At 37.0% G+C, this 15,972-nt stretch overlaps 1 protein-coding gene across 5 annotated transcripts; it reads right to left on the bottom strand.

The window, feature by feature from the left end:
- Positions 1–971: 971 nt before the first annotated feature.
- LOC120005149 (general transcription factor 3C polypeptide 5-like) lies at positions 972–15,806 on the bottom strand. Of its 5 annotated transcripts, none has more exons than XM_038854626.1 (16): positions 15,326–15,806; positions 13,920–14,065; positions 13,551–13,824; positions 13,368–13,460; positions 13,176–13,266; positions 13,032–13,089; positions 9,784–9,826; positions 8,373–8,544; positions 8,145–8,243; positions 7,096–7,164; positions 5,740–5,890; positions 4,592–4,793; positions 3,991–4,100; positions 3,846–3,885; positions 2,757–2,958; positions 972–1,749 (listed from the first exon to the last, which is right to left on the bottom strand). In XM_038854626.1, the coding sequence occupies exons 2-15, from the start codon at positions 14,052–14,054 to the stop codon at positions 2,789–2,791; spliced, it is 1,707 nt and encodes a 568-aa protein (XP_038710554.1). In that variant the 5' UTR covers positions 14,055–14,065; positions 15,326–15,806; the 3' UTR covers positions 972–1,749; positions 2,757–2,788. The 5 variants fall into 5 exon arrangements, with proteins under 5 accessions (XP_038710554.1, XP_038710556.1, XP_038710557.1 ...); XM_038854628.1 differs by having other exon boundaries at positions 972–1,721; XM_038854629.1 differs by having other exon boundaries at positions 2,757–2,952.
- Between the last annotated feature and the right edge of the window lie 166 nt (positions 15,807–15,972).

Here is a 15,972-nt window from a genome sequence, read left to right as displayed (position 1 = left end):
CCTCACACAATTATAAACCAAATGCCCGTAAGAGTATTTGACAACGAGAGAGATACCGATGGAATCTCAAAATATGATCTCATGTGTTGATCCATTGTGTTGCCTTGAAGAACAAAAAGGTTGTTCATTTGACTATGCACTATTGAAAAACACAATCCGACATGCCCATATTGAAAGCAACCTAATAATGGATTTCAGTTCTTCAACTCGTGTTATGGTGCATATATACTGCATAGTCTCCATGGACTTGGTAAGTCTTTGATTTGGTCATTCTCAGTCACCACCACAGCCTTGTGAAACATACTGTAATTCAACCAAATTTTAAAATTAATTATGAGACACAATATCTATGTTAATGGCTCATATTTAAAATAAGTTACTTGCTTGAGTTTCTCGGTATGCTCAAGCTTGCGACTTCCGACAATGTTACACTCCTCATCAGTGGTTTCATAAAGAAGTGACTTACCATCGAGGGGACTGACTCTAGGTTTCTGATATCGATACAATCCTCTACCCATCATTTGACACAACTATTTTTCAATTTACTTCTATTCGTTATAGGGAGTCAATGCTTCATGTCGAATTTGTGTTCGATTTGTCGTTATGGACTTCATGAAACAAAACTTATTTGATTGCCAAATGGACAGTGCCTTATTACACTATCCCAAATGGACATAGTGTCTTATTCCATTGTTTGTCGTTCCTTTGAGACAAGTCGAGTCACGAATGGCAACCGTATGGCAAATATATCATGTCGATAGCGGTGAGCTCGGATGAGAAAAAATAGATGAGAGAAAAGAGGGAGGTTATTTGTGTACCATTAAAATAGAGCTGAGATTAGAATTTTTTTTTTTTAAAAAAAGAAGCGAATGCCAACATGACATGCTTAGTCACCATGTTACATAGACTATGAAAGATTATGGAAAAAAAAAATTTGGACATCTAGCATTTAAAATGGTGGCCAAAAGACAGACCCAGAACTAGCTCAATAAAACTTGTGTTTTAGTAAATATTAAGTTCCATAAGGCATTTACTATTGACAGTATCAACTGGAATAAGTAAACTTCTGTTCTAGTATTTATTTAGCAATCATATTTCTTAACATCCTGGCTTTTGTAGAATCATTGTTGGAAGATTTACAAGTGCCATTTTGCCTGTTCCCAGAAATCTCTCCTTACCAAGTACTCTGAAATTACAGTTCTTGCCAAGTCATAGCTCTCGTCTGTTCTTCCACTCCACTTGCTGAATGAGAGAGAGCAAAATTTTGATGCTGTAGTTCACCCACTGAATGCTAAGCGTTCTAGTTTTCCACAAATTTATCATTTCTAGCTTGATTTCTCAGAGAACTTGAGCTTCAAAAGAGGACGTGAGAGAATGCTTCAGATGGAAAACAAACATGACCTGAATCTTTGAAACTGACCAGCCAAGCAGCAGGCAGCAGAAGAACTGCAATAATCAGATGGTGTTGTGAAGAATATTGACATAAACATAGCATTGACGGAACATCCCCATTGAACGCCAGTGCTTATATATTACTGCTCCGTTAAAAAGGAATTCCATTATTGTTAACTGGAAGAATCGCCCATGCTGTCAAACAATACTGCTCAATAAATAAATCTGTTCTGCTTCAAATAATAGCAATTGCATATCTGCACCGAACTTCCTGTCATTACAGGAGCTTAGTTGAGCTGTTTAGCTTCAGCTACACAGCCTTACAGTCACTGCCAGATCAAAACTCGGCTTCAGTATCTACAGCATAGAAAAAAGCATCACCATTTAAAACCCATAAACTGATCTGACAAGATAATGAAACTAAAGAAAGGAAAGCCTATTTATGACTATCAATTTCCTTTCCTGAATGTAATTACAATAAGAGGCAAGAACATAAAAGTTCATGAAGCATGGACTTGAAGGTGTCTATTTTAATCTAAATCTAAATAGATCCATGTACTCAATTTAAACAACTGCTCCTGAACTATGCCTTCTAAATTAAATTCCGTGAAATGATTTTTGTGGATGAGAAAAACTAGTATTCTGGCCTGGTCCCTCATTGACTATCGTGATATCTATTTTTCAAATGGTCTATCATGGGTTCAACAGGTCCAAAAACTAAAAACACCTGTTCCTTGCAATACTACATCCAGAAAAATATTCAGCATCATGTGATGAGGATAGTGGTGTTAAAAGAAACAGGAAATAAGAAAACAAAGGAGTTGATGCACACAAATGCATATGCATTTAGGTGGACTTTGGGACTCCCAATAATAGGTGGCCTATCAAATTGTTTCTAGTTTCTCAAGTTTTTAAGGCTGATCCATTTTAAGTTTTATTACCTCCCAAGAACTAATGTCGAAACAACTCCCAAAAAAAGGTTATATGTTCGTAAGAATTTTAGCTGGGGACAGCCCTACAGAAATTTTCTTCTATTAACATACTTTCGTACATGATGTTCTTAACATATATGCAAGTATTGCTAACAACATTGGACTAGCACCAGAGTTTTGGAAGATACGCATTTCATTGACTTTAGATAACTTACAATTTGGAATTTCCAGAAACAAATCTGAGGCAGTACTGTGTTAATGTGAACTGCATGTGCATGCATGTAATATCACACATCCTCAACTACTACCAACTAAAGACCATGAAATCCCATCATGTCTATAACACACTTATCATATCTTGAGCTACAAACAGTGGCATAACAAATGGCTTAAGTTCAAAGAATGAATAAATGAAAGTGAGAAGCAACAAACCTCTTTTTATACAACATTAGCACCAGAGAATGTCATTCGTCATCATTGCCAGAGTCATTGTCATCACTATCTTGCTCATATATCTGATATTCTCCATCACTAGTCTCAGCATCTTGCATTTTGTCAACACCGCCAATGATTGATGGAAAACTGTCAAAGAGCTCTTGCAAATAGCTTCTTGAGTTGTTTTCCATATCTAGATCTCAACAATATATAGGAAATGCACAGTAAAATCATTCTGGATCATCTTTGGATAAAAAAAATAGAGGTTATGCCCTACATCTGACATTCATGGGTTTTACATCTGAATTTAAGATTTGTAATCAAAGTAAGGTACGTAGTGTAGCTAAAAGCCTATTGGCAGGATATGGATTAAGGCTGATATTATAATGTGATTCTACTCATTTTTGAAGAAAATCAAAGTAAAAAAATTAAGACATGCAAAGAAGCAAAAAAAACAAAAAGAAAGTAATATCAAACCTCTTTAACCTTAAGGGACTTCATCTTCAATTTCTAATGTAGCACCAAAACACAATGATCATGTAGAGCAGTAGAGGTACCAACACGTTATCAACTTATCGTTCTTCAAGATGAACACAAGAAATGCTCGCGACAGTGAGTGAGGAACACTCGTTATGAGGACAAAGTCCTTGACCATAACATTTTGGTGACACAAGTCTTTGTACTCTTAAGCTGACATAGTGGAGGGACATCCTTAGACTAAAAATCCCATTCCAGACCCTTTGATTCAAATGACTACTAGTAATACGAAATGGCCAATATTGAGTTTTCAACTTCAAACTTCCGTTAATTTGTTTGGTCTAGGATCTTCAAAGATCTGCATCAAATTGATTACAGATTTTTAAAAAGCATGAGCAACCCCCTTTTCTTTAACAATGCAAGGAAGAAATCTCAATATGAGAAATAGTTTACAGTTCTAGATTCATCATGTTGCAACAATTATAATCTCACAAATATTGGATTCATTATAATATTTTCAGTTAACATAGAATGCTTTTGATATGCAAGAGTAAAGTCAAGTAACTACTAAGCTTCCAACAAAAGAAAATTGGTATGATTGAAGGATACAAGAATCTGATTGCAAAACTATGTCTGCCTCCTTGCCAGCCTATGAAAAAGAGAAATGACATTGATAACAAGAAGCACAGAAGCAAAGTAGGGATCATTTAGGGGGAAAATGAAACAAATCGGAAACAGTTCAGAAATTAACTACCAAATCAAGTTCCTCATGCAATTCGTCTTCATCAATGTCATCCTCATTTCCATCATCTTCATCAACATCACAATTGCTCTCTTTCCCATCATCTTTATTATTTACAACCTCTGCATCACAGAAATTGTTTTTGAAGTAATATTTCACAATAACAAGCGACTAGGTAAGGGTTTTGATGTAAATCCCATCAAAGTAACTTAAGACTAAATGGTATTCTTACACCAGCTACCGCAAGCACAACACCAAAGTTATGAAACACAACAGCTGATCAAGATAAATTATAAATTAAAATTTCTTCCTGGAAATATAACCGAAAACTGATCTTACGAAAATTACATCAAATTTACCATGTAACAAACCTGAAGGGAAAAAAAGATGAGTAAGGTATGACAGAAAAATATGAATGAATTCTCTAAATAGAAATACAACAAAATTTGGAAGTTTAAAAGGAATTTATGCAACAGTAATTTAATAGGTTTACATTCTTCACTAAATATAAACACCTAAGTGGGATGAGGAATTGTTATAAGCACCTAAAATGTCAATGTGACAAAAATCGCAGCTGCTCTACACCCTCACTACCTACCAAAAAAATACATACCTTCACTAAAGGGCTGCTCCTCCTCGTGATCAAGTTTTGAGACATCTTTATAGATACAAGCTCTCTTTGACTTCTCAAATTTTTCATAAGTGACTTTCAGTAATTTTTCTGCACCGGTTCTAGGATATACTGACATAAATTTCACCTCCATGGAGAGTCTCAAGGTATCAATCGTGTGGCGCGAGAACCATCCGGTTTCATACTAAAAAGTAGATAATAGTATTAAACAAGCAGTCGCATGCATAGATCACATACAAATCAGATAGACAAAAAATTGACTTCAACAAAAGTGGAATTTAAGGCATAAATAAGAAAGAAAAACCAATTTATAACACCACACAAAAGTAAGGATATTGCAGTTTGCCCAAAAGTTTTTCCCTGTTGGCCGAAATTTATAGCTAGTTTTCCTTCATCCCAAAACACAGACACAAAGATCAACAGATATAGCAATGTAGATAGCGTGGGTTGCTGGCTTCCACGGTCTCTTAAATGCAACAAACTATAGCAGTCCAAGGAGGCAGTGGAACAACTATAAATCTTTCATACCAAAGCCTTTCATGGTCAACTTACAAAACTTTACAATGGGCAGGTTTTGAACATAATCATGTTGCCTAGCTTTACAATATCTCAGAAACCAAACTACAACTTGGTATACCTCACCCCTCCATTCCCCTTTGTTAAAATATGTATAAATGATGTGCATACCCCAACCCAACAAGTTAACTTATTAGGTTGAATGGCAAAGTAACTGATCTTAATATGGTATCGTGAGGGAGGTCTTGGGTTCGAACTTTAGCTACTGCAAGCGTGGGCCTTTGAGTGTGTTCGCTGTTGCCCTAAATGAGAGTCTTGTTTGAGAATAGCTCTAGCGTTCGGCCCCATTTATTGTGCACATATTGGGCCGTTGGATTGCCCAGTCCACACGAGAGGGAGGATGTTATAATATGTATAAAATATAAATGATGTGAAATGCCCCAACCCAACAAATTAACTTATTGGGTTGAATGGCAAAGTAACTAATCTTAACACTCACATATCACATTGAATACACTAGGTTGAATGGCAAAGTAACTAGTCTTAACACCCTTCACATATCACATTCAAAAGTACATTCATCTAGACAAAACTGCCAGAGTAATCAATCTCACTTCAATACTCACTGTGCAAGTTGTTTGATTTGGAGGTTTTCTGATCTCTTGCTGAATGTAATCATCTGCCAGTTCAAATAGCTGCAATGAGGTTTGGCACTTGTAAGGAAACACTCTAAATGAACATAAATCCTCCCATCTGTGCTTCAACCTGCATGAAGAGAGAGAAAGAGATAGTAAGAAGTTGGAACATGCAACATTCCAACATAGCCAGTATAGTATAAAGCTTGAGCAGTCTACTTATGAGGCTCCTCATGAGAATCCTACACCTTGAACATAAATTATGCGTAGCCATATATGTGAACCATAACAGTGTCATCATAATTTGGAACAAACAATAAACTAACCAAAAAAATAAAAATATTTTTTATTCATATGTTGGAGTCTTGCAGATAAACAAAAAAAAAAGCACATGAAACAACTGTTTTTGCATAGACCTGTACTTTGGCTAACATGATACATTCAAAGACTTAGAATGGACATGGTATATTATAAAGGATGCAGGAGAAATGCAAGAGGATACACAAAATTAAGTGAAGGGAATCAGAATACTATGGATTTCGCATACACAGTTGTGTAAAGGCTAACCCAGAAACAGGCTCAGAGGATCTTCCAATATCTTTCTAATATTAATCTAGTCAAGTTCATGTGAGAAAGAGAAATAACTTGTCAAATAATGGTGTAGTTCTGAATTTTTTTCCCTAGTTCTTTGTAACCATTGTCATAGAACTTGAATTGAGCTCATAAGAAAAAGAACTTGAATTGAAAGTTGATAGTAGCCGACTTAAATTAAAATTCCACGATGAAGAGCAAAGTTATAGTTGATTATTAGCCCTAGGAGGTTTATAAAGCTACAGGTAAATTCCAGTCCTTGGATTTTACCAAAGAATTAATAATTCATACGCTCCATGGCTGGCGTGCAACTAAATGTCTTCTTGTTCATCTCTCTACTCACTTTGTGTTGTAGAGGTCATATTGGGAATTTGTTGGATGAGGTTACTTAGATCTTCCATGTTTTGCTCTACATTTCTTTTCCTCTCCAGGTAAAAAATAAACAGACTCGGAAATCAATTACATTGGACCCCATTTTTAGGTACCAGTTTTCCATTTGGCAATAAACATAGCACATGGTAAGTAGGGCTAGGGCTTCATGACAAACGATTTCTATACTTCAATTCGAAGGGGAAGACATTAAACAGAAGGGGGGAAAAAACCAGAAAGCAGAAGTAAACCCTCTACCAGCAATCATATTATTTCACTTAAGAATAACTAAGTACTAAATAGACAACTCTGACTTATTTGCAATAATATCATATTTCATTATCCAGCATACAACTCATATGGCAAAGAACTTACCCTTGGGAAGTGCTAGCATCACAATAACTTTTCAATGGCGGATGTACTCGATAATCTATTTTTTGATATCTGTGAAAAGAAGTGCTAGGAGGTAAGCATTAGGACAATCACAAGTACGCGATTCAGATTATCACTTAAAACAATACCATAAAGGGAAAGAAACACACACGTGTATACGCATAAATAAGAGCATGAACTACCGTGCACTAAATAATATATTTTAAGGAACCATTATGTCTTTAACTTCTCATTGACTTTATAGTGTATATACCAATCACTATATCAAGCATGCGAAAGCTAGAACAATACATCATCAAACCTTTTTATAAGGTCTGGGAGTGACTCATATTTCTAAATAGCTCCTTATGAAAAAAGAGAATGCAACTTATTCAAAAGGACTAGAAATATATATTCCCAAACTTTAAAAGCTATACCATTTTGAAAATCAAACCAAGTATGAGGGTCTACGATGATTATAAATATGTGCAAAACTAACTAAGGATACACCTATTCTTCTGTTGAACAGGTAACACTTAGATACCATAATCAGATTGTTTATACAAAGGGTTAGGGCCTAAGAGTTTCAAATAAAGTTGTCAGCCAGGAAAACCAAGTCTTGAACCCTAGACCTCTAGGAAGAGCAAATTGTACAAAGCCTGACCCCACAATGGAGGCTGTTTCTAGGACTTGAACCGTTGACCTCTAGATTGCTGTGAAAAGCTCAAGGCTCACCATTATCAGGCCGATGTCAACAAGACACTAATTTTCAACTTCTTTAATTTTATATATGTTGCAGGGAAGTCTAATCAAGTAAGGGTTAACACATTATGAATAATTAATTTCCCCCATTCTTGCAACCCTGCCCTAACTAAGAGCACTGATAAAAAATCACAAGAAATAGTTCTATGTGCTTCATTTAAATCTAACATCTTACAAATGCCTCTAACCAATGAAATCTTCGCAAAAATTTTGGTACTCCTTAAATGCGAGCCTATCTAAAAGTCAAAATATGGACATAAGGTTAAGAGACTGCTTGGGAAAATTCTCACATTCGAGACTCTGAATCTTTGCGAGGATCGTATCCTTTTTTGATCCAGAATCTTTGAAATGGACCACCTGAAAAGTAATAGGCAACTCCAAGTAAGAGCCTGCAAGATCACATAAATGCAAAATCAAGACACAATCAAATATATCTGAATGCCAGAATAATCTGAGAAACAGATTATCAACCCTAAAACAGAGGAATTATGAGAGGGAGGATTGCCATGGAAGAGCACCTTTTAAGCATTTGCGTGCTAAATTTTAGACCTTTATCAAGCAACCGTTCAATCAGTGATTCTTTAGGCCAAATAGGTCGCTCATCAAACAACTTAGAAACCACCATCTGCCACTTCCAATGCTCTGAGCCTTGTGCAATAGCTTGCTCCCAACTTACTTTCTTAGGAATCTGTGTGACTGTTAAGTAACAATAACAAAAGGAACAATATGGTGCAGAATATAGAATATTTCAAGCAGTTTTATTTTAAGCAATTAGAGTAATTGCAATAATAACTTCTTATTACCACTTCACTATTTACTTCACCCCTAGAACATTAAGGGATCTTTATCGCAAACAAGTCTTTCACACATTATAAGATTTTACCTTTGACATCTTCAGAAAAACACGAATCCTGTCATATTTGACCAATAAAACTTTATTTTCCAGGGTTAATTGCAACAACACCCATCGAGTTTAAGTGCCTTTTCTAAATGATCTCACACTTCTTTGGGCATTCACCCCCCCCCCCCCCCCCCCAAAAAAAAAAAAAAAAAAAAAAAACACCAACCAAGCAACAGACCCAAGGTCATTCGATCTTACATTTTTTTCAGAATTTATTCTTTTGGCTTTCTCTAATCCTTTTCTCTCCCTCTGTTCTCTCTTGAAGATATGAAGGGGTGGTTATCCAGTTGTCCCTTTTCTATCATTATCATCCACCATAGGAAACTTATCACCAATGTGCACCAAATAATCCCCTGCTCTGTTTTTAGCTTGCAAAGCCGGCTTGAGAGTTGCGTACCAACCGCATTTGTAGATTATTTATGCACTAAGAGCACCATGCAACTTTTTACAAGCAATTCAATAAACTCTAACAAGAAAATATTATGCAGAAGCTTAACAAAAGAAATTGGACCACAACAGGTTCTAATTAGCCGTGAAAGATAACAAAGTTTACAGACACCTTAAGCACCAGAATAAAGAAAATTAACAGATGATCACATCACACCTTAAACGAAAAAATCCAAATATTTTTCACCAACACCAATACACCTTTCATTTACAGTTGACGTTGGTTTGATTTGGGCCCAAAAATAGAATAAGCATGCACAAATTATTGAGCTTAATAACTTATTTGATTACGTTGGAGATAACTATGCCTCGTTATGCATACCCTTGTTAGTATCATGAGTATTAAACGTACAAAATCCTTACAAATTTTTTCCAGATGGCTTCAAGCTATATATGTCACCTATTCTAAATTTCTATCTGAACTACTGTTTCATTCTCATGTTGCTGCTTTGAGAAAAAAAAAGAAAGGCTTACACCATGCTAGGTAAGTTCATTAAAGGGCAAACACCTCCTCTCATCTGAACTACCAAATATTTACCTCCACAATTCAGTGTCTGGTACAAAAGAAATAATCAGGATATCTTTAACGTAAAAGTCAATAGCAAGGGCTGGCTCTATATTAATCTGCAGCAAGGAAAGTAAAGCAATCTTTAGTTTCAAGACAAAGCCACTCATAAAATCAAGAAAAGATGCTTGCAGGACAGAAACGTAATATTTCAAATCTTCAATATTATCATCATGCGCCACCCATAAAGTTAATTTTAAACCTCAAATTAATAAACTTGGTCAAACTTGTCTACTCGCTAAAATTTTATGATTTCCACTTGCATAGCCACAAATAATACCATCATATCGAGCCCAAATATGAAGATTTTTGTGTTGTCTCATCAAGTGACAAAAGCCTTTCTTTGCGCAGACATACGCATATAAAAGTAATACAATTACTTTCAGACCTTCAATCTGTTGTAGAAGATAACTACAACGCAAAATTGAGTAAACATCACAAATTCCTAGTTCTTTGCAATATTTTAATCCATTTGATACACATAATGAAAAATTATAACATATAAACTTAAAATCAATCAATATTAGCATCAGCAGGAAAATAAAATTTTCACAGGCTACCCAAGATTTGAGCTGCGGATAAAAAGCCTCTGATGTGCCCAAAATCAACCTGACACAAAACTCATTGGCATGTAAAGTTCCAATTTGAAATAGGTTCACAATTATCATTGGCAAAGAACGGTTTCTCATTTCAAGCTGTGAAAAAACAGTTGAAAACTTAAACGGAAAGGGTGATCCAAAATAAACATATGAAAGTTCACCTAATGAGCCAGTCAACTTAGTGTACAAGATTAACTTGAAGCTGGAACGAGGGATGGTTCTGATAACGGTGAGAACAACTTAGAAGTTCAATGTTCTGAGTCAGAGAGCGGAGCTGTTGATGGTATGAACACATAGCACACAAACATATCAATTTTTAGGTACTAATATTCCCCCTTGGGACATAGCCTAGTTTTAAAAGCCGATTAATGCTCCGAATCAAGAAAACACAATAAAAACATGTCCATTCATATGCACCTAACACATAACTATCACAAAATTATAAGAGAAAAATCGAAACTACTATTTTATAAACATACCTTGAGCAATTGATAATCACATTCACCCTTCCGAATTAGAGACTAAAAAATCGAACTAGCCACTCTTAATCTTGATGAGAAACATCTAATTTTATTGATTAAAACTAGAGTTTACACCTAAATCAAAAGACTACACAAACTGGTCGTAACCAGGCTCGCCGGACCCAATGAGTATCCTGAGCTTGAATTGTAGAGGTTTGGGAGGTTCCTCTGCAATTCATTCCTTCAAAAACCTTCTGGGGTGTGTTAAGCCTAGTCTGATTTTCTTATGCGAGACAAAATTGTTCTATTCTGAGTTCGAAAGAGTAAGAGTTGGTTGTAAGGGAGGCTTGGCCTTAATGTGGCAAAATGATTCGATGGTTACTATCAAGAGCTTTTCGCGGTATCATATTGATGCGTTGGTTGACAACTGTGATGGGTCACTCACTTGGCGTTTCACAGGTGTGTTTGGCGAGTCAGTGGCTGAGTTAAGATTTCAATTTTGGAGGACCCTTCAATCGTTAGCTTCTGATGATCAGGTGCCCTGGCTGTGTGCTGGGGACTTCAATGAAATCCTCTATGACTCTGAAAAGAAAGGCGGGAATGCTAGACAGGGTAGTTTAATGCAACGGTTTCATGATACTTTGGCAATCTGTAACTGTAATATGGATTCGCTGGAGTCTAGTGGCCCTCTTTTCACTTGGTCCAATGACAGAGATGCTCCTCATAATATCCGCGTTCGGTTAGATAGAGCCGTGGCTAATATGGAGTGGTGTCAAAGTTTTCCTCAGTTTGGGGTTTACATAGTTCCGTATGCTAATTCTGATCATAATCCGGTCATGATTATTCTATCAGAAGAGTCCCAGTCAGCTTATAGGTTTCGAAAGAAGAAGTTTAGATTTGAAGAATCCTGGACTCGATCCCCAGATTGTAGGGAAGTTGTGCGCAATGCTTGGGGGCCTGTCATCCCAACTTCCTATCTAAGATGAGAAGCACTTGTGCCCAATTATCTTCCTGGAGCACGGATTCTTTTTGGGAAAGGCAACGTAAATTGAAGGCCCTAAATTCAGGGCTGTTAAAGATCCAAGTTGCTGCGAACCATGCTGAGTTAAGTGCTAAAGAGCGAGAGCTTAAGAGAGAAATCAATGAGCTTAGCCTTCGGGATGAGATGATTTGGAGGCAGAGGTTTCGGGTTGATTGGCTAAAATTGGGGGATAAAAACACCTCTTTTTTTCACAAGTCTGCTAGTGAAAGACGGAAGAGGAATTGTATTCGGCGACTTAAGAACAGTCGTGGAGATTGGGTAAATGATGGGGTTGAGATCGGCAATGTGGCTGTGGCCTATTTTCAGGACCTCTTTGCACGATCAGCGGACCTGAATCCAAGCTATATTACAGATTTTGTTTCCCCAACCATCTCGGAGGCTATGAATGCTGATCTGATTAAGCCTTTTACTGCAGCTGAGATTGAAAAAAGCTTGTTCAAGATGAATATAAGGAAGCTCAGACAACTCATTGCGGTGGTGATGGGAGAGTGGTACCTTATCCTAATCCAGAACAATGGCGCCCCCCTCCGCCTTCTGTTTTAAAAAACAATTTCGATGCGGCTTTGAAGAAGTCTATCATGGGCATTGGGCTGATTGCTAGAGATGAATGTGGCAGGTATATTACCTCTCGGTCCATGTGTGTAAGTGGCCCTTCTAATCCACTTTTTGCTGAATGCCTCGCTGCAAAGGAAGCCCTGATTCTTGCTAAGGATCTCAACTGTCATTCTTTCATTATGGAAGGCGACTCTCTGCTGGTTATTGAGGCTTTAAAGAACGAAAACAGCAACCTCTCTGAAGCTGGGTTGTGTCTTGAGAATGCCAAGGCTTTGTTATCTCTATTTGCTAATGTGAGTTTATGCAGCTGATACTCTTACTAAGTGGGGACTCCACTGTTCGGGGACTCGAAATTGGGGGAATGTGTGTCCCGTTTTCCTTGTTCATGCAATTGCTGCTGACTGCAGCCTTTCTTCTGGTTATTAAAGTTATCTTTCTTCTCAAAAAAAAAAAAAAAAGATTAACTTGAAGCTGACACAATAAATTCCAGCATTTATTGTCACATATAAGAACAATCAATTTTTTCAAACACCATACTCGCGCACCAACTTGAACAATCTAAAATTAATCAGAATTGAAGATAAATGGCAATGCAATTAGTAAGTACCACAGGATAATTGTGCTCTTGTCTCTTTTTTTGAATTGAAGGGGTTGGTTGCCTTAACCTGAAAAAATAAGGGGCAAAAAAATACAAAAAATAAATATATTCAACCCAACAAAAAGCGGCATGGAAATGAAACAGGCCTCTTACACTAAATTCTCAGGCATATCCTTTGGAGCAAAAAGTGGTGGCAACAGAATCATCACCTCCTCCTGATCCAAATCCATGAAACCAGCCTTCTCTGCATAATATAAAAAATTCAGCTACTAGAACAAAAATAATAACAAACAACATTCAGTTTCAATTCCAAGTGTTGGAAACATAAATGTTCAGGGGCTAGACCATATCGTGGCTCCTCCATCTCCATGTAATTTCTCTTTTTCCTCCGTGCAATATCGGCATGAACTGCCACAACATGCTGATAGTCCACCATCCCTTCACCAATTCCAACATAAAAAATAAGAAAGCTATAGAACCTCCATCGCTTTTAATGCCAAGGATAAGCGGTTAAAAACAAGTTCAAACCTTCAAAATGATAAGCCTCAGGGATACGAGCCATGATTTCCGCACAAAGGGAGGTCTCCTCTTCTTCGGATGCCTGTCCTTCAACCTCCTTATTAGTAGAAGCAACTGATATACTCCTATCAGAAAGTCGGGCAGTTGAGGCATTGCAAGACCTCTTCTTTGATATTTTCAGAAGTAAATTGTTGCAAGGACGAAGCCCCCCGAAAGCAGGATGTGCATGAGGGTCCTCCGGCCGGAAACAAAGCTCCAACTTGTTCGACTTCAAGCTTCGAGCCTGCAACTCATGAAAAAAAGGATTCCATAAAGAACTCTCATAAATTCACATTAATGCCTCCAGAAATCAATTAAAAAGAAAGATCAATAATTTACCTTGATAATTCCTTCAGTTCCTCCTAAAGTCTCAACAGCGCGCTCTGTGGATGACGGGTACCCTGGATAGTGCACCGCAAAAGCTTCCTTAGCCGGCAGAAAGCCGGATACTTTTCCATCTCTAATCACTCCCATTCCTTTGATTTCTGTCATCAACTCTAATCAATATTTGTGACAATTCGAATGATAAACAAACTCTACTGCCCTAATCTATTAAAAAGATTGAGCAATCAAGTGAATCCCAACTTTGACAAAATCCGGCAGCTCTTGCGTAGGTACCATCATATTATCTTATGCTCGATTAGGATTACCAGAGCTTCAACTTTCTTCTGATTTTTAGTATGTGTTATGGGTTCATAATCTTTAATGGAAGCTTGTAATTTTTTAAACTTGATGAATCCATGAGTCTTTGCTCATTGATTGGAAATAATAAAATCCAGTAAACTTAGAATCAAATACTGGTGTATTTGAATCATCATAGTATTCTTTGTATGCAAACAAAAAATTTCACAGGTATATTACCCTTTAGTTGGTTGATGAATATGCTGTATGCGAATTTTTTCTGGCCTAATCTTTCTGTCATTTACTTGAACTTCATCAGGTTGTCGATGATAATTTAGGAGAAAATAAAAATTGACCAGTTTTACTTTTGTGAGTAAATTGAAGGGACTCTCTCTTTTCCATGGTTGCAAAAATCGCTAGTAGGGGCTAGGCGGTTCGCAGGGACTAGGGATTAATTGGATTAATCGGGGACTAGTCGGGGATTAATCGAATTAATCGTTTTGAGTTTTTTTAATTAAAAAAAAAATATATATATATATGCAATACATATCATATATATGTGTAAAAACATAATATAAATGAAAATAATATCTTGAACACATACAGATTAATGACAAATTATCAACCAGAACAAATATTTCATCACAAAAACAAATTCAAGGTAAATTAAGCAATCATCATATGCAATAGCAAACCAAATTCAATACTAACAGAGTCAAACACAATTTAAAGTTAAACACTCCAGTGTGAAACATAAAGGCATAAAGCCATTAATTGACAAAAAAAATTAGTTGAAGACAAAGCATGTTTGTGCTCTGTAGTGGGGGCATATGTTCGTAAGATTTTACATATTATGTAAAAGTAAGCATAATTTTCAATACCATGACATGTTACGACAGTTGCTCACGTACAGATGTCTAGAAATTAACTATTATATTCTATCTTCCTCAGGCACAACGGCAGATTGGTGGTCTGTCGGTGTCATCTTATTTGAACTGATTGTGGGCATTCCTCCTTTCAATACAGAACACAACAGCAAAGAGGGTACAGAACACAACAGCAGAAACTATCAGACAGAGTACAGAACAAGAGAGGGTACAAGAATAGCGGATAGAATACAGAACCTGAGTCGACCAGCAGACTAAAACAAGCGACGAACAGGAACACCTCTAGAACCAATGAAGAGAATACAGAATAGCTCCAGCAAAGACTAGAACAAGCGACAGCAAAGAATAGAACAAGCGAATAGCAGAGAATAGCAAAGAACCGAGTCGAAATCACCAGCGCCTCAGTCGTTTTGTACTCCCCAAAGCAATCGGTTGCAGCAACAAGCGAAGAACATACATATGCGAATTTTAGGGTTTCGAGATTTGGAAGAGCTGCGGAATGGATTGATTCGGGAGCAGAGGTACTCCTAGCGGTTCTTCAGACAAAAACTTCTTCTCACGCCATGAGGTCTCGTCCCCCTGTTCGAGTTCGTATTCAAGCTAAGTAGATTAGCCGATTGAGATTTGTTATAGGAGGAAACAGTCGAAGTGGGAGTAGTAACAGTTTCTTAGTGAGAAGGGCATTAGGAATTGTCTATAGGAACCGATAGGCCAAGCCAATCCCGCAAGGGGGGTGTTAATGAGGCGAGGCTTGCGTGCTAAGCGTTGCTGTCACCCCTTTGCCTTGTTTTTTTCAAGTCAATAGCAAAACTTCCCCTGAGCTTCCTTGAACAGTTGAACTCAGGCAATTGAAAGGTGAAGTCGCGTAGAAGACTAGAAGAGAG

The sequence above is a fragment of the Tripterygium wilfordii genome, chromosome 9 (genome assembly GCF_013401445.1).
Source record: "Tripterygium wilfordii isolate XIE 37 chromosome 9, ASM1340144v1, whole genome shotgun sequence".
In the NCBI taxonomy this organism is placed as follows: domain Eukaryota; kingdom Viridiplantae; phylum Streptophyta; class Magnoliopsida; order Celastrales; family Celastraceae; genus Tripterygium; species Tripterygium wilfordii.
The sequence above is the reverse complement of the archived record's forward strand: the minus strand, read 5'-3'. Positions and strand labels throughout refer to the sequence as shown.